The sequence below is a fragment of the Mauremys mutica genome, chromosome 2, assembly GCF_020497125.1.
Source record: "Mauremys mutica isolate MM-2020 ecotype Southern chromosome 2, ASM2049712v1, whole genome shotgun sequence".
Lineage (NCBI taxonomy): Eukaryota > Metazoa > Chordata > Testudines > Geoemydidae > Mauremys > Mauremys mutica.
This window is the reverse complement of record NC_059073.1, coordinates 12,320,296-12,341,343: the sequence shown is the minus strand read 5'-3', so window position 1 is coordinate 12,341,343 and position 21,048 is coordinate 12,320,296. Positions and strand designations below refer to the sequence as shown.

General features: G+C 40.4%; 1 protein-coding gene across 6 annotated transcripts in view; it reads right to left on the bottom strand.

Annotated features, from left to right (window-relative positions):
- Positions 1–338: 338 nt before the first annotated feature.
- SLC45A4 (solute carrier family 45 member 4) overlaps positions 339–21,048 on the bottom strand; it is a 96,891-nt gene continuing 76,181 nt past the window's right edge. For 5 of the 6 annotated variants that reach the window (XM_045005708.1, XM_045005707.1, XM_045005705.1 and 2 more), the window contains 6 exons: positions 15,924–16,112; positions 11,960–12,139; positions 9,551–10,623; positions 9,364–9,463; positions 8,034–8,245; positions 339–6,990 (listed from right to left, as the gene is read on the bottom strand). In XM_045005708.1, coding sequence (XP_044861643.1) covers positions 6,628–6,990; positions 8,034–8,245; positions 9,364–9,463; positions 9,551–10,623; positions 11,960–12,139; positions 15,924–16,112 — 2,117 coding nt within the window. In that variant the 3' untranslated portion in view covers positions 339–6,627. The remainder of the gene's footprint in view (positions 6,991–8,033; positions 8,246–9,363; positions 9,464–9,550; positions 10,624–11,959; positions 12,140–15,923; positions 16,113–21,048) is intronic. The other variant, XM_045005710.1, reaches the window with a different exon arrangement.

The window sequence follows — 21,048 nt, the reverse complement described above, 5'->3', positions numbered from 1 at the left end:
TGTTTGGAGCACTGTCGAGGCCCGAACTTTAACACTTTGTATTTAAATGTTTACACAACACAATGTAATTAAGACTCTCAAACCTTGAAAGGTTGAGTAATATTATTTTCATTTGTCAGTTGAGGAATGTGAAGAGTGGTTAAATAACTGGCCAGAGACGGCACAGAAAGTTAATATTAGAGGGCAAGTGTTCTTGGCTCACTCTTGAAACCAAGTCACGCCTCATTCACTAGTGACGCATACTCTCCAGAACTCTTGGCTAAGATATGCACCACACATGTGTTTTCAAGGACAGTAAGGCCCTTGTACTCAGGATTCAGACATCACACGAACTTATTTAAATGTTTATTAAGATTGAATTGTAGAACAACAGATTGGAACACAATGCAATGTGGAGTAGAGTATTTCTAAATCCATTTTTTCTATGCATAAATGAAAAATCAAGATTATACAAAAGGGAACAAAGTGCAGAACACAGTAAAAGTTTCTCATGCAATAAAGTTTGACCTTAAAAACAGAAAATAAGCTTAACAGTGTAGAAATAAAAAAAGTATGCTGTCTACTCAAACACATTCATCTGTGACATTGCTTTTCTTTATCCCTTTTTCCTCATAAAACTTAGTATGTGTTTAACACACGCTTATAAACATTGCTAAACTCAGCAAGAGCTATTATACTGCCCCAACTTAATAAGTTGATAAAAAAGTAGTTGTCATATGGCCAGTTCACAATGGAACCAAATATTTTTTTCATTATGAGATGCCTATATGCAGCTTTCTATTAATATGAGGCATTTTAAACAAGCTAGTCATTTGGCTACCAAAAGAGTTTGGTGTCCATGTTACATCAGAAAGAAAAATTAGGAACCACCAATTTGTTCAGAGTTATTGCCATCTGGGGTTTGTTCTACTAAATACAACTTGGAAATAATCTGGCACTGGTGGGTATTAAATCGATAAAGCTAATAATAGTGTTTTAGGGGTACATTCCTAGATCTTTAAATGCGATTTTAAAATTTGAATAAAAAGGAGCCAGAGTTCATCAAACAGGGGCTTGTGTGGTGGGTTCTCTTCCGGAAGTTTGCACTGGAGGCCTAGACGTGTATTAGGGTGCAATATTTGCTGGGGAAAAAAATTGTTTGCAATTGTGTTACATTGACAACAGCTACAGCACTAAAAGAAGTCTGTTTACTGCTGGTATCAGAAATGACAGCTCCTGTTGCCATCGGGTTAATCAGGATGCTGTATGATGCAACAGGTTCAGTCCCCTGCACATCAGACAAAGCTATTTGTCTCCCCAGGGGTCCAACGCAACCGTTTGCAGGCTGGAAAGGCCAGGTTAAAAGCAAGACAAATTTGAAGGTTGTTCAGGTCTAAAAATTCAAATCCATCTTACAGGAAATTATCTTCAATTTAAGCAGGGCAAAACCAAGCACCTTAATGGCAGAACCTTTCTGCCCTGACTGGCTGAAGTCACGCGTTAGTGACATTGTGAAGAGAGAAAGGATCCTTCTCGGATCCAATTTCCCCTTGCTGAAGTGAAAAATCCCTTAAAATAAAATCAGAGTTTAACATTTGAGTTAGTAGACGATGCATTTGCAATATGCTTATTCTGGATGCAACATGAGAAATAGAAAACTCTGGGTAGCTTATCCTTTCAGAATGACCCTTTTCAATGCAAATTTACAAACTTGCAGTGTGGCGGCTTAAGCTCAAGGACTATCTATAGCCATAAAAGTCACCTTAAGGAAAAATAAAACTTGGTATTTCTTACACAGAGTCCTCAATACCATTCATGTGCAACATTTGGCGTGCATTACATTAGGCCTAGCAACAGAAAACAAGGAAAACACAGCTGCAAATAGAAACAATCGCTCTTCCACAACAGATACTTCAGATGCTTGGAATTTCATGCAGGAGTTCTTGAAACAGGATATATATTCTATAGCTTGCAGCAGATTAAGAAGTGGGAAAAATGGGAAGAACTCAAGTGAAAACAACATTACTTGGTACAATTCAGGAAGAACCTACAACCACCAAGGATATTTTGGCCCAAACCATATAGTTCAGTACCTAGTTTTACCTCTAGCTCTGTCACTAAACATTTTAAATTCTCTATATAAACTAGAGGTAAAACTAGGTACTGAACCACAGGCTGTCACACAACCAAATCACATTCAATTGCAGTTAGGAAAAATATGGAAATGTTGGAGAAAAGATAATCTTGACCATCAAAATAGGTTTCAAGGAGGGAGCCCACCAGCTGGGCTTCTGTTGTCTCCAGCTAAACTATTTAACTTCCTCCTCCTGCCATTTGTAAATTTAGTCTTAATCCAGAGAGCTGCAAATGGGTATTAAGGGCCCGATCCAAGGCCCACTTGAGTGAATGAAAGTCCTTCCATTGACTTCCCTGGGCTTCGGAGCAAGTCCTACATCACCAAAACCCACGATTAGAGAGATGGGTTCTAGCGAGACTTAGCCTTGAACGACCTACTTCCTAATACTGCCACCTCTGCCATGTAGTTATTCAAACGCTCTGGGACAAGAGGAATTCCTCCTAGGGTGAGACTCCCCTTGCCCTAGCATCCATGCCTTTTTTGTATAAAAAAAGTTAGCTTTCTGGGGAATGTTTGGCATGTTTCTCAACTGAATCTGTCAGCCAGAATTTCCATAGTGAAAGTCACTCATAAGTGCAGGAGTCTAAGTTCAGAGTGTCCCTGCTGGTTAGACTTGAAGTGGGGAATGTTCCATATTTTACAAACAGATCCATCTACGATAGACCAGCAAGGACAAGAGATTCAGAGAGGGAGTTGTAATTTGCACTGGATTTGTTGTTTCTCCTTCAAATACTTCTTTGCACCTTGTTGTGAAAGGCACACGTCTTTCCCCACCAACAGCTGTCCTGAACTGACTGTTGACAGAGTGGATCAGAGATAAATCAGCTTAAAATTATTTAAAGGTTTATTTAAGTAATAAGTCTCCATGCAAATAATTTGAGTAATTGGAAGAAAACATTCCTAAGAATGTATTGCTTCTATTTTTTGAAATCCTTACTGAGCTGCTTGGTTTAATATGATTAGACTATGATAAATCAATGCAGCCAATTCAATTTTATAATTTCCAAAAATGGTTATGTTTAAGCCTCTGACTTCACGCAGCATAATGCTAGACTTTGCGTGAGATATCCGGTTGCTAGGCTTCAAGAGAGACTTAAGTCATTTAACCTTTTAAGAACATGAACCTAAATCTGTCAAGTGTTATCAAGAAACAAAGATTTTTAATGAGTGGATGTAACGTTCTATACGGTAAAGAGAAACACAGGAAGAATTAAACTACCGAAACTTAAACCTGCTGCAGTATGTATCTTATTTGATAGCGTACAGAAGATGAAGTGGGCTAAGTAGTAATAGTGGCAAACCTCAACACTACTTAGAGTCACCAGGAAGTTAAACAGCTCCATCAGCTTTTTCCTCCCTTCAATTCCACAACAAGAAATAAGGTGATTACACTTTAAGGTTGCACTAGTCAAACCCATCAAAGTAATAATCTCTTTGCAGTTGAAGATGAGGGATAGGATATGTTATCTACCCCAAGGAAAAGCCTGGGCTACAAAGGGAATCTCTCAAAATCAAAGAACTCTAGAATTAAAAACCTCTGATAATCCAAGTCTGAAGCTGAAAAGCATCTTTAATTTCATCAGGCTCCGTAACCTGGCTAGGCTATAGAACGAGATACTTCGGTTACAAGTCTTTGAAGGCCTAAGCAGGGCTACCCAAACATGAAGTATTGCCAGCAGGATGCAAACATGTTTACACTGAATGACTGTTTCCCTGGGACCTTCATTTGCTGAAGCACAGTAAAACGTTGCTATGTTTACAGTTAGTTTATATTTTAATGGGATAATCTGAACAATGCTTTCCCAGCCCAAAACATGCACATTCTAGTCTCCAATTCTTAGGAAAGAGGCTTGGTAAAGGCTGGTCAGCACAAAATTCCATCTGATCTGATTGAAATCCTCTGGATCTGAAACTGACTCCACCCCACAATCAAACCTTCACCTCCCTACTTTAGAGGGGTGGGGGAGGTAAGTGTGCGTGCGCCCAGCTCCAAACAGCAAAGTTTTATGACCCCTCTATTGCTACGTAGCAAGAGGCAGCCCACTGCTCTTTCCAAGGCTAAATTGTCACCAGTTGATGATGCCAGTGCACATTTTGGCTCAAGAAAGCGCTATGCTGAGTAATGGCAATTTAAACAACATCCAGTGAAACATCTGTCGAGAGGAAAAAGGACCAGATTGGTATTACAGATTAAATTGATAGACAAATCTCACATGCAACGGTAACTTTAAAACTTGTTTCTATGTGTAAGTTACAAAGAACGACTGACTGTGTCCGTTTAACAAAGATGCAGAATCCTTAGAGTATTTTAAAATAAAATATTGATGCCAAACTTTAAAACTGTCTAATTAGGTTTGTATTTCACAGGAATGCCATTTATGGTGAAACAGCATTGCAATTCTGTTATATGTGAACCCGACTAGACTATATACAGAGATAAAACTCACTCCAAGCGTTCAGTGAGAAATATTTCTAACTGATTTCTTCAATAAGGTCTTAAATGCTTCAGTAGTATTATTCTCCTGTCTGAACACACAATTCAGAAGTGTTCTAATAAAAAAATATTCACAGGAAACAAAAATCTCTTTTCCTTAACACACTTCAAACAAGAGTCCTATGCAATTCTGTATACGTGGTGGAATTTCATAGCACTCAATGTAAAGACAGTATATTCACTCCTGTCAGAGTGAAGAGTACTGCCTAAAATCCTTCAGCTAAGAAGTAAACATATGATGCCATCAGTAATTTATCAACGACACTGGCAAGACGGAGAGTTAGCTTCAACTACACCAGAATATAGATCTTCTCTTAAATACACGTGCAATTCAAGTAATTAAAAACGGCTTGTCATTTTGAAATATATAAAACTTTGCTTTTGAATGCCTATCGCAGCATGATTCAGACATGCACTCTAAAGTACTGCAACGATTTAATGAATTTGAGGCAGCAGAAATATTACAACAGTGGTCTGGATTTGCCTGATGAAACCTGTGAACTCGCTGTAGGTCTCTTCTATTCCATGTGGAAATGAGTAAATAGAGTTACAAACACTTGTTATAAGGAAAGGACCGGAAATTTGGTGGTTGTGTATAAAGACACTTTAAAAGGCTGCTGCATCTGAATTGCGTCTACCCATGGTTTTGGGCATTGCTAAAAATTCAGTTAAGCATTTAAATTAAAAATAGTATCTTTCCTATTGCTCGTCACTGAACGTTTCTTTGCACTGCAGCTGTGTCCTGAATCCAGTATTATACATCAGGACGGCAGCTCAATCTAAGAGCTCTAGCATACAACTCCTATGTAGGGACAGGAAGTGCATTACATGTTCCTGGATTGGATTTTAAGGACCAAAGCTTTTTCTGACACAGATTTTTATATAACCAGACTATGGCATAAAGTTATAGAGGTAGGCCTTCGGTTTACCTTGTTGTACTGACACCGACTATACTATTGTGATTCCCAGCCAGAGGGTTAAAGGATCATAAAAGTGCAATCAACAACCTCCTTCCCCTCTAAAGAGAATCCTCACATCAATTCCATGAAGCCAACTGAATGAAATTCCTTTCTCCATGGCAGTTTCATCAAAATGAGATGATCAGCTTTAAATACTGAGAGAAAAATCAACCCTAGTAAGTTCAACACACAAAGCTCCCTGCTAAAACTGTCACAGCATGTTCCAATGCCGCTCATTAAATTCTGCGCTCACTGCAAAGGCAGATCACCTTCCCAGCTGCTGTTACTTCCATCAGCAGCTAAACCACACACCCAAGACCATCAATTTCTGACAAGCAGCAGTACTTGGGAACAAACTTGTTGAACGGTTTGAATAAAATAATTGACAGCAGTTCTATTAAACTTTAGTAAATTGCTTTTTAAAAAACAAGTAATTGCAAAGAAAAATACTCGGTAGTAATTGCACCCACTAAAATAGGATGAAATCCAAACAAATGTTAAAAAAAATTGTAGCTGTCAAACCAAATATTGTATCTATAGGAAAGGGGGAAAAGAAAAAAGGTGTCTATGCATTTGATTCACCTATTACATCATCAAGATCTGAAATGTTCAGACAAAAAATTAGCAAAGCCTATGGTCAAAATAGCTTTTGTTTTCAATTACAGTCTAAAAATTGCAAGCAACCTTCATTTTTCTAAACTGCTAATTGTATACACTGTGAATCTGTCATGACATTTTAAAAAACATGCAAGAACGAACAATGTACCTGCAGATTGATAGATTTGAAATGTGTGTGTTCTTAATTTAAAAGAAAGTGTTCAGAAGTGACAATTTCTAAATTGTAGAGAAAGCAATCAGCAAGATAGCCATCTGCTCAAACCTATCCTAGGACTACAGAATTTCATCTACGTTTTCATATGAAAGACATTTTTGCTGCAATTTAAGCAAAAAAGTAACTATTGAAGAGAGTCAGAATTTTCCTTAAGAACATCCTCATTCATGCACCTGCATTCATGCACCTGAACGGCTTGGAATGTGTATAAACAACAACGACCAGTTCAAACTATTGACTCGCTTTCCACTTCTGATGAGGCTGCCCCTTTACGCGAGAGCTTTATAGCAGTTGGTTTCTCTGCATCCACCCCATTGCTTTCGGTGGTCTCGGGAGGGCTCAGTCCTTTCTGTTCTTCCTTTGGGTCCTCTGTGACATCAGGATAAATCACCAAAAATGTAGCCGTCAAAAAGCCCAGGAAGGATCCTACTGATGCCACCATTGGAATAACCTGGACTGTGCCTACTAGATCCACCACTCCACCAAGTGCTGAGGCCACCAGGATCTGGGAGATGTAGACTTGGCATGACAGGATAGCACAGTCTATGCCAAATCCTCGCTTTGAGTTCCCAGGGCTGTGGTGAATATACTGAAAGACAAGGAATATACATTAGAAGTCAGGGATCTAAGCATAAACAGTCTTCCCAGACTTCCTGAACCACATTCCCTCCTGGACACACCATCTCTACCCAAGAGGGTTGTGTGGGGATGCTGAATGGTTAAACAGGCAACACTCATTTCTGCTTGAAGATTAAATGGTACAGAGGCAATAAAAATACTACTATCCACACAGCTCCTATTAAGGTCTATCAGCTAACTGGAATCCATTATTCTGGAGTGATAATTCCTGCTTATTTTGCGCCAGACAGGCCATTAATCACTCCAGTTTAAGGGCCTTTGCCATCGCAGTTGGCTCAAAATTAAGTTTTATAAAGGTCATTTTTTAAAATGAATTGACCAGTAGAAACTTTGATATTTTAGACAATGTCAATGAAAACAGATGTGTCCAAGAAGTACTCTTGCAGGCTGGAACCCAAACACAGCAGTACTAAGAATCTGAAAGTGAAGTTGACTGCACTTCTGCTGGAAATCAGTCAGGACAACAGAATCGTTGCACTTATGATACCTGGGGTTGTATCTCCAGACTATTATCAGAGCCTTTAACAGGTTTACAATACAGCAGATGGTGCTTAAACGGGACAGCTCAGTAGACAGCCTATCCTCCCAATTAAGGAGACAGGTCCTTTAACAAAAATGGTTCGCCAAGATTTAAGACACAGCAATGAATAGGAGTGCAATGACTGCATTCATTGCCTCACTTTCCTTTTAATCATTATTTGACCACTCCTTTTTAATTAAAAGGCCTGCGCTCATATTTCATATGCATTTAACCCCTTTTACACCATCACTTAGCAACTTGGCATCAAGCTGTGTCCCCACTGAGCAGAGTTTTATGCTAATTGTGGCCTGATTAAGTAGCAGTCATTGCTGTTCACTATCATACTCTTTCCTCCAGGAGATGCCCCAACAGTGCATATATCGCAAGCAAGTGGATGTGGCAGACCTATTTTGTCACTCACAATCTAAATAGAGAGGTGTAAGTGAACTGCTATAGTTAACTATTTCACATACCTCTTTAATATCATGGTATTGTCCTAAAAGCGCGTAAGGACAGTAGGATATGCTCATAGAGACGATTCCCATAGTGCTGATCATTATCATAGCGACGTACACATTGGGGAACATAGCCATCACTGCAGTTCCAATAGCAAAACCCAGCGTGCCCAGAATGTAGATCACCTTTATACTAAGGTCGTAGTTGTCCAGGTATTTTTGTAGTAAAGCTGCAGAGAATTAAAAGCAAAAATCAAATACACATTAGTCTACTGAATTACGTTTTACAATACTCAGTCCTTCAGTCTGACATAACATTTAAGGATTACATGGCACTTTTTATATGTTCAGAGAGTGTTGAACAAGCACTGATTAATCTTCACCACCTACCTAGGAGGTAGGAACATGTTATCCCCATTTCAAAGAAGGGGGGAACAGACACAGGTTAAGTGACTTGCCCAAGGCCACAATTCAAGCCTGTGGCAAAGCTGGGACTAGAATTCAAGTGTTGCAGGATTCCAATTCAGTGGTATCATGATACCACTATATGTGATCAATGGTATTAACTAACATTTTCTGTTAAAGGAAAAAAAAGTGTCCAGATATTTTGAGTACAGGATAGATTCAGTTCCTAACTCAGATATTTACTAAATTACATGCTTTTGATAATTAAATAATCCATCCCCAGAGCCAGACTTCCTTTTGTATTTTAGAATGAGACATCTGGCTGGACATGCCTGAATAATGAGATGGTCCCAAGGATATTAAATTGTAATTTACATGTGCATATGCACTCATGTGTGGGCTGCAAAAGGCAGATTTAAAGTAGGTCTAAAGCTCTATGTTACAGTATATTTCAAGTGCAAATGTTAGCTCTGAAGTTTATAGGGTGCTTATCTGTCAAACTTACACACAGATTCATGTCTTAGAATGGTATTATTTAAAGAATAGTCTTAAAAAATTTAAAAGACCACAAGATGAACATTTTTGATAGGCAGTTTTAGTTTTCTGATGGCTGGCTGGCTAAAAGTCACAAATGTCCTCAGAAGTGGTTTTAGGTTTTAAACTATTAGAAAGGAGCTGTTCATATGTCTGCATTTGAGGTACTTTGCTATACAGATACTTGAGGAGCCAGCCTTAAGACTCATTATAACATGTGAAATGCATTTGCAAGTTCTCTCATGCCCCTCCCTCAACCTTGCAAAAACTGACTGGAAGGTTCACTCTGGAGTCTAGACAAAATTATGTTTTTACTTTGGAAAAAATATTTAACATACTGTCCCAGCAGTATCCCACTCACATGATTAGTGAGAAATACTTCATTGCTTGTCTGCATGGAGTCTCTTACCTGAGCAAACAGCAGCAGTCGCAGCATAAATGACCAAGCCCCTGCAGCCCATCTGAACTCCGGCATTGTAGGCATGCAGTTCAGTAGAATTAGAAGGACCCTGCATGAAACAAAGATTTACTAGAGTATAATCAAAACAGAATAATTACAAGCTGTTCTGCATTGGCAACACAGGCTCTTTGCTCACCTTGGGATCCCCTTTAAAGATGACCTGTCCCATGAAATCTGTATAAAACACTGCTTCAGCAATGATGGAAAACCAGGTTAAGAGGTGACAAAGGCAAAGCCTCAGGAGCTCATTGGGCATTTTTAGCATAGACAGCCACAGAAGTCTGACAGTGGTTTCAGTTTCCCCTTCTTCACTCTCAGTGTCTCCACTAGAATTCGTTGTTCCACTCTGATTCCTGTGCCTGTACCTCTGCCGCTGTCTCTTCTGCATGTCATAGATATCATTCATGCTGCGGGAGGACTTGATCAAGACAATGGCATTGGCCCGTCGGAAACGATAGCGGTGAGAACCTATTTTGCCATAGTAGGAGAAGGTGTAAGATGGCTGACGATAGAACATGTGCCTTCGCCTGCGCATGGAGTTTGAAGTACTAGATTGCTTCATGCCAATCCTAGCATGTCCATTGAGGAGATCTTTTGGTAGGGAGCCATTGCCATTTGGGACTTTGGCTTCATTCAAGTGATTATCAAGCAACATCTCCTCTCTTTCGTTTTCCCTGAGGAAAGCAGACAGGCGGTTAAATCTGCACTTCAGAAATTCCTGGCTGGTGCTGAGGGGAGTGTTTGGGTATGAAGGGTCCTGAAAAATGGAGGGCTCAATGTCATGTAGAAAAAGCAGCTCTGATTCAATTTCCAGAGTAGCATCTGGCATGTGCAGAACAGAATCGCTCTTACTCCTTACGATGTCCACCTCAAGGAACTCCATATCAAGGTCCTGCTCTGACTGAACCTCCTCTGGGTACACAGAGGTCCCATAGGGATCTTCCTCGCTAATTACATTCAGTCGATTCAGAGGTGGAAGGCTGCCACTGAGCTTAACACTAGAAAGTGTATCTGCTTCATCTTCAATTCTGTCTTGTTGAGGGTTATACTGCTCTTCTTCAATGCTAAAAAGGTGAAGAGCAACAGAGACAGAGAAAATAATGGCTGCAAAAAAGAAAAGTACTTGTTCTTGAGATTTAAAAAGGTCACCCAAGAAGGTCTGCATCCAATCCAGCCCTCCTAACATATAGCCAATGGCTCCTCCAAGACCTGAGGAAGGGAAACAAACAGTTACTATTTTGCTGCATGAAAATAAAGGTTACATTCAGTTTGATCTCAAACTTAATTTTTCCTTGAAATACCATCTCATCTAAAGCACCCAAAAGGTGATCCAGAAAGGCACAGAAACAAGAAGTGAGACATGTAGAAGTTTCCACTACTAAGTTTAAGACATTTCTTGTTTCATGGGAAGTACGAGTCTCTTTTTAAGACTGCCATGAATTATTTTAAGTGGTGGAGCACTGGAATTCTGGATTTCCCAGCTTTAATTTAAAATATATTTCCAGGCTGGAGTCAACTCTCAGTCTGGCAATGGGAAGAGGTTCAAGAAATAAAAAGCAGTCAGGCAAATTCTCACAAAATGGAAAATTTTATCTAAAGCTGTAGACTTAAACTCCAAGACCATATGTGATTGGCTAGTCCAGTGTTATCATGTGATAACAAGCTGATGCAATTGACAGAGTACATGATTTCAGTACTGCCCTAAACCCACATATTTCTAATGAGGTGGTTCATTTACAACTATGGGAAAACCAGAGTTTTAATATTCATGTCTTTGAGGGAACTGAAACAAATATCCATTTGGTATGTTACCATATATTTTAAATATACACCACACCCAATTCTCTTTTTGGTTACACTGGTGTACGTCCAGATTACTCCAGATATATTTTAGTGGAATAACTCACTGACATCATCATAATGGTGAAACTTGGGCCAGTTTATTGTCTGTCTTTTCCATTTAGATTGGAAGTACTTCAGGGAAGAGAATCTCTTACTACATGTTTGCAGAGTACCCAGTGCAACAGGGCCCTAATCTTGACTGAGTCCTCCCCTAAGTGCTTCGGTAATACAAATACAGGCAGTCTTCAACTTTACGACGTTCGACTTATGACAAACGGCACTTACAGCATTTCTGAGTTGACACCCTGATGCAACTTACGACCACTGGTTTTGACTTTACAATGCTCGGTCCCGCAATGGAGTGTATTGCGGTTCTGAGTTACAATGTTTCGACTTATGACGCAATTTACAGAAACCGTGTCGCAAGTCCGAGGACTGCCTGTAATCATATGATGCACTTCCACTTGCAAGTATTATTGATGCATAATCATATGATGCATACTTCCACTTGCAAGTATTATTTTGTCATGGCCAGGGTTCATATAAAAAAAGTGTCAAGACCCTCCACATTGGGATGGCTACGATGCACTATGGACACGAGGAGCAAGGTCAGTGAACATCTACAGCTAATCTTTCAGTGAAATGACTTGTCAACTTCATGCAGATACAAAAATTGCAGGAGAGATGCAAGTTAACTGCCTACCAGCTGAAAAGGCATGGATGTTGAGTGCCATGTCTTGTTCTTCACTGTCCACCACATCCAGTAAATAGGCCCGAATTGGCCCCTCTGTCGCATCAGCACAAAAATCCAATACCACCACCCCAAGCACTGTGAGAACTATGCCAATGGGCTGCTTGTCTGGGACATCTCCAATGGCCAGACCTGTGGGAGGAAAAAAAAAAAATCTTTAAGCATTGTATCCAAAAGGGGCAAAAGCAAGGTTAATCTCCTTAAGAGAAAGGCAACCAACACACTTACTGGAAACATTCCTTTACTGAATAAAATGGCCATTTCAGTTCTTTGGCACAGCTTCTTGCATGGTCTGGGACAGAAGACACGTTTTTACATTTATGAGAAAAACTCTCGAGAAACAAGTGTCAATCTGTTTTAAGCACCTCAGAAAGTATCAGCTACTATCTTTCATTTCTCATACATGTGATCCTCCAAATTCCAAAGGCAGTTTTTGTGACAGGTAGCCAGCGTAGAGAGGTCAGCACCCACTAAATTACAAAACTGGTCAAAATACTGGTTATAAATGCAGTTATACGAGTTTCATTTTTCCCCCATTCAATGTTGTAGATTGCACCCTTCAATATAGAGCACTCCTAGATGGTCCTGCCGGTGTAAGCTACACTAATGGTGCATTCCAAAAGTGGAAATGTGCAGAGGCCACTCAAACAATACCACCAACTTCTCAAAGGCCTGCAATTGCTTCTGTGTTTTAAAACTAATCATAGAATCATAGAATCTCAGGGTTGGAAGGGACCTCAGGAGGTCATCTAGTCCAACCCCCTGCTCAAAGCAGGACCAAACCCAACTAAATCATCCCAGCCAGGGCTTTGTCAAGCCTGACCTTAAAAACCTCTAAGGAAGGAGATTCCACTACCTCCCTAGGTAACCCATTCCAGTTCACCACCCTACTAGTGAAAAAGTTTTTCCTAATATCCAGCCTAAACCTCCCCCTCTGCAACTTGAGACCATTACTCCTTGTTCTGTCATCTTCTACCACTGAGAACAGTCTAGATCCATCCTCTTTGGAACCCCCTTTCAGGTAGTTGAAAGCAGCTATCAAATCCCCCCTCATTCTTCTCTTCTGCAGACTAAACAATCTCAGTTCCCTCAGCCTCTCCTCATAAGTCATGTTCTCCAGCCCCCTAATCATTTTTGTTGCCCTCCGCTGGACTCTCTCCAATTTATCCACATCCTTCTTGTAGTGTGGGGCCCAAAACTGGACACAGTACTCCAAATGAGGCCTCACCAGTGCTGAGTAGAGGGGAATGATCACATCCCTCGATCTGCTGGAAATGCCCCTACTTATACAACCCAAAATGCCATTAGCCTTCTTGGCAACAAGGGCACACTGTTGACTCATATTCAGCTTTTCGTCCACCGTAACCCCTAGGTCCTTTTCTGCAGAACTGCTGCCCAGCCATTCGGTCCCTAGTCTGTAGCAGTGCATGGGATTCTTCCGTCCTAAGTGCAGGACTCTGCACTTGTCCTTGTTGAACCTCATCATATTTCTTTTGGCCCAATCCTATGGAACATACTGAGCATGATGCTATTACATGTATCTCTGTTCCCTCTGCAATACTGCAACGCCCCCCTCCCCCCATAGTGACAAAAGGGTAATAATTAGGGCTGTCAAGCGATTAAAAAATTGCAATTAATCGCACTGTTAAATAATAATACATTGCCCCTCAAGTTTTGGAAGACCCTTCAGATTCTTAAACCTTGGGTCGAGTCCTGTAGCTATCTCACATTGGTACCTTCTTTGCGTTTTGTCAAATCTGCAGCGGAAGTGTTCTTAAAATGAAGAACATGTGCTGAGTCATCATCCGAGATTACTATAACATGGAATACATGGCAGAATGTGGGTAAAACAGAGCAGGAGACATAATTCTCTCTCAAGGAGTTCAGTCACAAGTTTAACACTTTTTTTTTTAAATATGAGTGTCATCAGCATGGAAGCATGTCCTCTGGAATGGTGGCCAAAGCATGAAGGGGCACACATATGTTTAGCATATCTGGCATGTAAATACCTTGCCATGCTAGCTACAAAAGTCACATGTGAACGCCTGTTCTGACTTTCTGGTGACGCTGTAAATAAGAAGTGGGTAGCATTATCTCCCATCAATGTAAACAAACGTTGTCTTAGCGATTGGCCGAATAAGTAGGACTGAGTGGACTTGTAAGCTCTAAGGTTTTACATTGTTTTGGAGTGCAGTTATGCAACAAAAAATAGACATTTGTAAGTTGCACTTTCACGACAAAGATTGCACTACAGTACTTGTATGAGGTGAATTGAAAAATACTATTTTATTTTTACAGTGCAAATATTTGTAATCAAAATATAAAGTGAGCAGTGTACACTTGGTACCTGGTATTCTGTGTTGATAAATAGAAATCTATATATTTGAAAGTGTAGAAAAATATTTAATACATTTCAATTGGTATTCCATTGTTTAACAGCAAAGAGTCCTGTGGCACCTTATAGATTAACAGAAGTTTTGGAGCATGAGCTTTCGTGGGTGAATACCCACTTCGTCGGATGCATTGTTTAACAGTGATTAAAACTGCAATTAATTTTTTAAATCATTATTTGAGTTAATTGCCTGAGTTAACTGCAATTAAGTAATAATTACTTTAAAAAAAAAGTGTTCTAAAAGTTTGAGAATACAGACCACTGATTACATTTTTACTAAATCAATCACTAGAAGATGAAATGTTGCCAAGTAAAAGTTTTAGCTGATGCATTAAGCTATGTTTGTCAATATCAGATGCAGACCTAAACTAACATGCAGAGATATCTTAAATCAGAATGAGCTTCCTCTTTATCTAGATAAATCTATTAAGAGGCCGGCAGTCAGATGGCTTTCACAAATTTGCAGGGGGGAGAAGGAATAGCAGGAGCAGGGAGACAACTAGTGGACAAAGTAACAACCACATCATATATTACCCATTCCTCCAAGCATTAACATTTTCTTGCAGGGACTAAGTCTAAGAAAACTGGTAGAGCAAAGCAATGGAAGTTGCTGATGTCTAATAAGTAGACATGATTTGTTTATTAACAGGAACAGTTCTTATCCCGGGCAAACTGTAGGAAGTTAAAAATGTCACATGGCGGGTCAGTCAGACTTTGGAAAGGTAAAATGCTGACCCAGTGTCAAATGCTCAGTTTGCTTCCTGAAATATTAAAAATAGGGCTGTGTCTACCACACAAATAAGAGCAAAAAAGAGTTATGGCTCGGTTCCTTGCTATTGTATCAATCCAAAGGTGATGTAAATGTTTGCCCAAATTTACTTGCTGCTGCCAGTCCCATTCTAAATTTCACAAAGATTCTCAGATCCTAGATTAAATCTTGTAGTAAACTATGTTCTAAGCAAACAATTTATTTTTAACAACTTTGATGGGGACTCAGGAAAAATTATTTTCCCACATACAGTTTCTGATAAACAAATATTAACAGTGTTCTGGACATTTTCAATACCAGGACTAAGAAAAGAACAAGAAAAAGTGAAAAGATAATTTTTGAAATAATGCTGGAAACAGGATGTGTTGCCAGATATGCATTAAAGGGAAAATGGATCACAACAGGAAACATTTCCCTGTGAACAGGTTGCTACAGTTTTCCCATGTCAAGAACTGGCCGAATTCATCTTAGCGTCTGCAAATCTGCTGGCAATCACTATTAATGACTAGGTATTAACAGTTACAGCTAGGCTTGCAACACATCTACTCTAGTATTTAGCACAGTACTGTAATTTTTGAAAGAGAACAAACAAGCAAAGTTTGGGATAGTTCACATGTTAGAAATCTCAAAACTATTAATTTAGTACTAAACATCATATAAATTAATCAAGCGCACATCATCTGTTTCTTATATAAATATTTTAGATCCAAGACTGTAGCAGAAAGAGGAATGCAGGTGATTTCCCCAGTATTTACCTATAACAGAGCCATTAAGGAAAAGTGCAACACCAAAGAGGACACCAACGCAGAGAGCAAGAATAAAAGGCCGCCGGCGGCCCCAGCTCAGTGTGCAGCGGTCACTAGCCGAACCTATGAGTGGAGTGAAGATCAGGCCCAGGATGGGGCTAAGGAACCAAGTGAGGCTGTAGTATTGCTCAGGAAGACCTAAAATAAAGACAAAGAGGGTTCACAGATTACATGTTGGGCAATGAACATTTTAGACCTAACAGGATTCTATGTTTATGAAAGGTACAATACATGAACAATACGTTTGTCTCTAGTAGTCACTCTCCTGAATGCACAACTGCATTAGATTCCCTAACTGGCAGAAAACTCACAGGAGTTAGACAAGTTATAGTTTCAATTTAAAACCACATGCAGCATGAAGAAATGGCTGAAAATAAAAGGTTATAAAATGAGTAGCATTATTTAGGAGTCAGTGGGGAGATTTGACCCTGTAGGGAGAGTAAAATAGAGGAGTCCGTGTTTAGCAGGACAGTTTTTGGACTTTACTTGTACATGGATATATAAAAACAGTGAGCCTTCTGACATTCTTGAAGAATTACCTGTAGGCCACTGCATCTGGTATTTCCCCTTCTTGCAGAATGACTGATGCAAAACTATTAATAACCAACTGATGCAAGTCTGAGAAAAAGCAACATTCAGGGCTAAAAGTTTTTGAAAATTGGACTTAATATCTTAATGTGTTAAAATGAAACCAGTGCCCTACTCATTGCTGTGTTTATAATTTTGTACCAAAGTGTACTCCAGATAAAATTGAACAATGGATAAAAAGCAATTTGCTAGCCCTCAGAATGGATAAATAGGTTGCTCCTCTCTAAAACCAAAAGGGTTTTTTGTTTTGCCACCCCCCCCCCCCCCAAAAGAAGAAGATTGAGTTGTGTGTTCAGGACTGAGGGAGGAAGTGAAATGGGTTTAATGGGAAAAAGCTAGTGCAGGTGATGAACAACATCTGGAGAAAGACAAGTGAAGAGAAGGAAGGAGACCCAAAAAAACACACAAAAAAAACCAACCACACAAAGGGGAAAAAAGCCTGCTACCCACATTTAGTGTGAGTAACGCTGTCCCGCAGCCTATAGATGTCTGGAGTGCTTCAGAGCAGGTGTTACTCTTATTGAATGTATGTTCAGAAGTGTTTTCCCTCTTTAATACAGCACTACCTCATATACCCTTTTGACACAATTTACAACAAAGCAATATGGGCAAAACAGTTCATTGTTTATTGTTTAAGTAGCACAGAGCCTAAAATGCCAATATTCTAATGCTAAAGAAAAATACTTACAATTCAAAACCATAGGTAGTGATCACAACTGTTTGATCTTTACCACTGAGGTCAAGCTGCACTTCATGTTTTCATCCTGTGGATATTAGTTATCAAGTGGGATGATAATAATTCAGAAAAACCCATATGGTAGTTCAGGAAAGTCTAATCTCATTGCTATTTAAAGTACCATCAAATCTTGACTAATATGATGACTTGTTCTATGAGAACTTGGTTTCCCAAGATAGCAGGAAACAGTATGTAAATAAGCTATATAGACCGAATTTAGTTGTTGCTTACTAAAGAAGAGCATTTCATCCTAAAGGCTCTGAATGATGTTCTGAAGCTAAGAACCTCTGTGATGGGACCAGCTTTTGCCAACTAACATGTTCACAACCACAGCTGCTTAGCCCAATATTGGGCTATTAAGTTCATCAGACCGCACTCTGAGTTTAGTCAGGACTTCTGCTACTAGTGGAAAGGCATACAGAAGCTTTCTTCCCAGTGGATGGAGCAGGTACTCTTTAATAGCCCTTTCTTGGTTGGAGCTGAAGACCAGCAGCGTCCTGTTCAACTGACTGGCAGAGATCCACCTCCAACATCCTCCACTAGAAGAGGATCTAGTCTCTCCTTGATGTAGATCCCACTCATAGAGCTTAAGTTAGCTAACAGGGAAGGAGAACACAACTGCAAGCTATGAGATAACTACCACTGGCCTATGGGACAAAGCTCAGAGAGACGTGCCAAGGGAACTACAAATAGATGGGGCTGTGAGACCAAGTGTTCACACCATGGCGGAGGCTACCACCTGCTGGCTCCTGCTTAGCTTTTCTGACAGGCTGATGAAGTCTCGGATATTGGCCAGGGGCAGGAAGGCTTTGAGTTGGTGCTCCCTTCTAGGTGTAGCTCAAGATCTTGTGGGACATGTGAAGTTTACCTCCCAGCTTTCCGGGACAATTAGAAGTTAACAGCTTTGATCTTGGCTTTCTGCAATCTCTGCTCAGACTACAGCTCTAGCTTGCATCTATACCAGCCAGCTCCCCTCACTGAGCCTATTCCTGGCAGAGCACTGCACAAAGTCAGCCAGCAGGGGTGCACTCGCACAGGAGTAGGTCTTAGGATACAGTCCTGCCTGAGGGCCAGCCTCTGCTTGCATACTGATTTTATACCAGTGTTCATTCTTTTGGCTTTACTAGTTTACTCCAGTATGACAGCAGAATCAGGCTCTGGATGTTTAACATGTACCAAGCCAGACCATATAAGATGTTAACACTTATCCATGCCTCATCTATTGCACAGGCTGGAGGAAGTTTAAATGCAGAAACCAGGCTCAGGAGGAGGAAATTCTTCAGCACAACAATGTACTAAGCTCAAAGCCAGACAGGTTTTTAAGTCACTTATGGTTGGATGACTTTTTGCACCCACTACATACCTGCAAGACATAAGAGAAGGAAACGCCCAGCACTGTTTACTCCCTAGAAATCCCCTTTCGTCAGGTTAGCCCTGCATCAGTGGTTCACGCCATGTGATGCAGCTTGTTATAACAAGTACTACCTTAAAAGACATCCAGTAATTACAGTTTCATTAACATAACTGGTCTGTGCAGAAGTCACCATGACATGAAACAAGTCAAATGCCACGAACCTTTTCAACATGTGTATGCTGGGAAGTATTTAAATTTTGAGCTTCAAAACTGGGTAATTTTTGTTTTGGGACATTTGACATCTGAACTCAACTCAGAAAGGCTTAATCTATTTAAGCCAAAGAAGGTGTTGCATGCTAACCATACAGTTTCAAATAAAACACATCTGAAGACACCCAAAGCTAGCAAAAGTTTCAATTACTTACATTGACAATATCAATCTATTTGAAGTCAAAGAAATGTACCAGACATGTAGGTACAACAGTACATAAAAATTCAGAGGCTTTCCTCTGGTATTACATCCTTCAGTTAAGAGAAAGGAACTTGATATGGCATTAGCTTGTGTATCAATCTTTAATCTGATTTGAACTGATCACTCAGGTACAAACTGAAAACCCACTTTTAAACCTTTTCTGTCAGCTGCAATAGAATTTTCACTTCTCTAAATTCTACAGACGGGGAGTGAATTTGCATTCTTTGAAGCAAGGTTAATGAATTGCAAAGAAAGGTTACTGAACTGTTGCATAAGTGTCACAAGATTTTTTTTTTTTTAAACTGATTTTATTGCTAGCATTACTTCTTTCTGTTTACTACTTGCAAGGTCAGCTGGTTTCTGGACATTATGTAAATCACAGAATAGTCAAATCAGGCTAAGACAAATCGCAGTGATGAAAGTTTACAGCAGGGGTCAGCAACCTCTGGTACGCGGCTCAGCAGGGTAAGCACCCTGGCGGGCCGAGCCAGTTTATCTGCTACGTCGGCAGGTTTGGCTGGCCGCGGTTCACTGTCCCAGGCCAATGGGGGTGGCAGGAAGCGGTGCAGGCTGAGGGATGTGCTGGCCACGGCTTCCCACCATCCCCATTGGCCTGGGAAAGTGAACCGTGGCCAGTGGGAGCCATGATGGGCCGAACCTGCCGACGTGGTAGATAAAACAAACTGGCCCAGCCCACCAGGGTGCTTACCCTGGCGAGCTGCGTGCCAGAGATTGCCAATCCCTGGTTTACAGTCTTAGTTACCAAAAGCTAGGCTCCTAAATCAACATACAAGAGGCACTGAACACTTTAAATTTGCAAGAGTTTCAAAAGGGGCTCAGTACTTCTGTGGGGAAAAATAAGCCATTTAGACACCTAAAGTAAATATGGTTTGAGATGTTCAACTTTGAAATTTTTCAGCAAACTACTTTTTAGTAGCCAGAATATTCTTCTTTAGAAATGTATTATAAAGACTTGTGCAAAACTTGAGCCAAAAGAGAAAAAAAATTAAGTACAACGCCTCCTGTTTTTCTGCAGAGCTGTCAAGACACCTTGAATGGGTCAGAGGTAACTTTGTAGAGATGGCTTCTACAGTGATTTGACCATTGTACATTCATTTAGTGGTCAGAAGAAGGGAAACCTTTGACATCCGAGTATAGGCTGCAGCTGCACCTTATCTTGTCTGACTAACACTACCACACTCTGCCACTGCAGTTCAGCTGTCACATGTGAACCTTGCATTCACCCTGCTGTTTGCAGGTCAGAAGTTTGCAACACACACCCTCTTCCCACCAAGATTCACAGTGGACAGAGAAAGGCATGTCTAGCTTCTCCAAACATTGAAAGTATGCCTACACTGGGAGGGCGCCTCCCAGACTGGACTGACAGGGTGGTGTTGGCAGGGCTCACATTAGTGCATTAAAAATAGCAACATGGACTTTGCAGCTTGGGCTCTCAAGCATGCAGAGGGAGGGGATGGGTTTGGGCGCCCGAGCTCCAGCGTCACAGCAACATCCAGACTGATTTTTAGCAAGCTAGTGCAAGTCCCACAAACACAAAAGACTGTTGCCCCAGGCTGCGAGGCTCAATCCCAGGTGTAGTATAGACATAGCTTGCTAATTCAGTGTTCGTAATTGCAACAAGGCTCAGCGGTGAGACTTCAAGACATCCCTCCTAGATGTTCATAAAGCCCAGACTATCTGCATGCCTAAGGGATTTTATTTTTTGAGGAACAGAGTTGGGGGAGGGGGTACTTTCAAAAATAGCATCTTGGTCACTCCAGTAGTACCAGGTTTTGTATAGCAATAGGCATTTTATATTACAGTCAAAAGGCCAAAGACACTTTTGGAGTAGTTCCTGACAAGAGTTTGTTTCTACTTCTATCCTAGCATATGAGTTACTAATAGCAAACCAGTCTGTCACAGT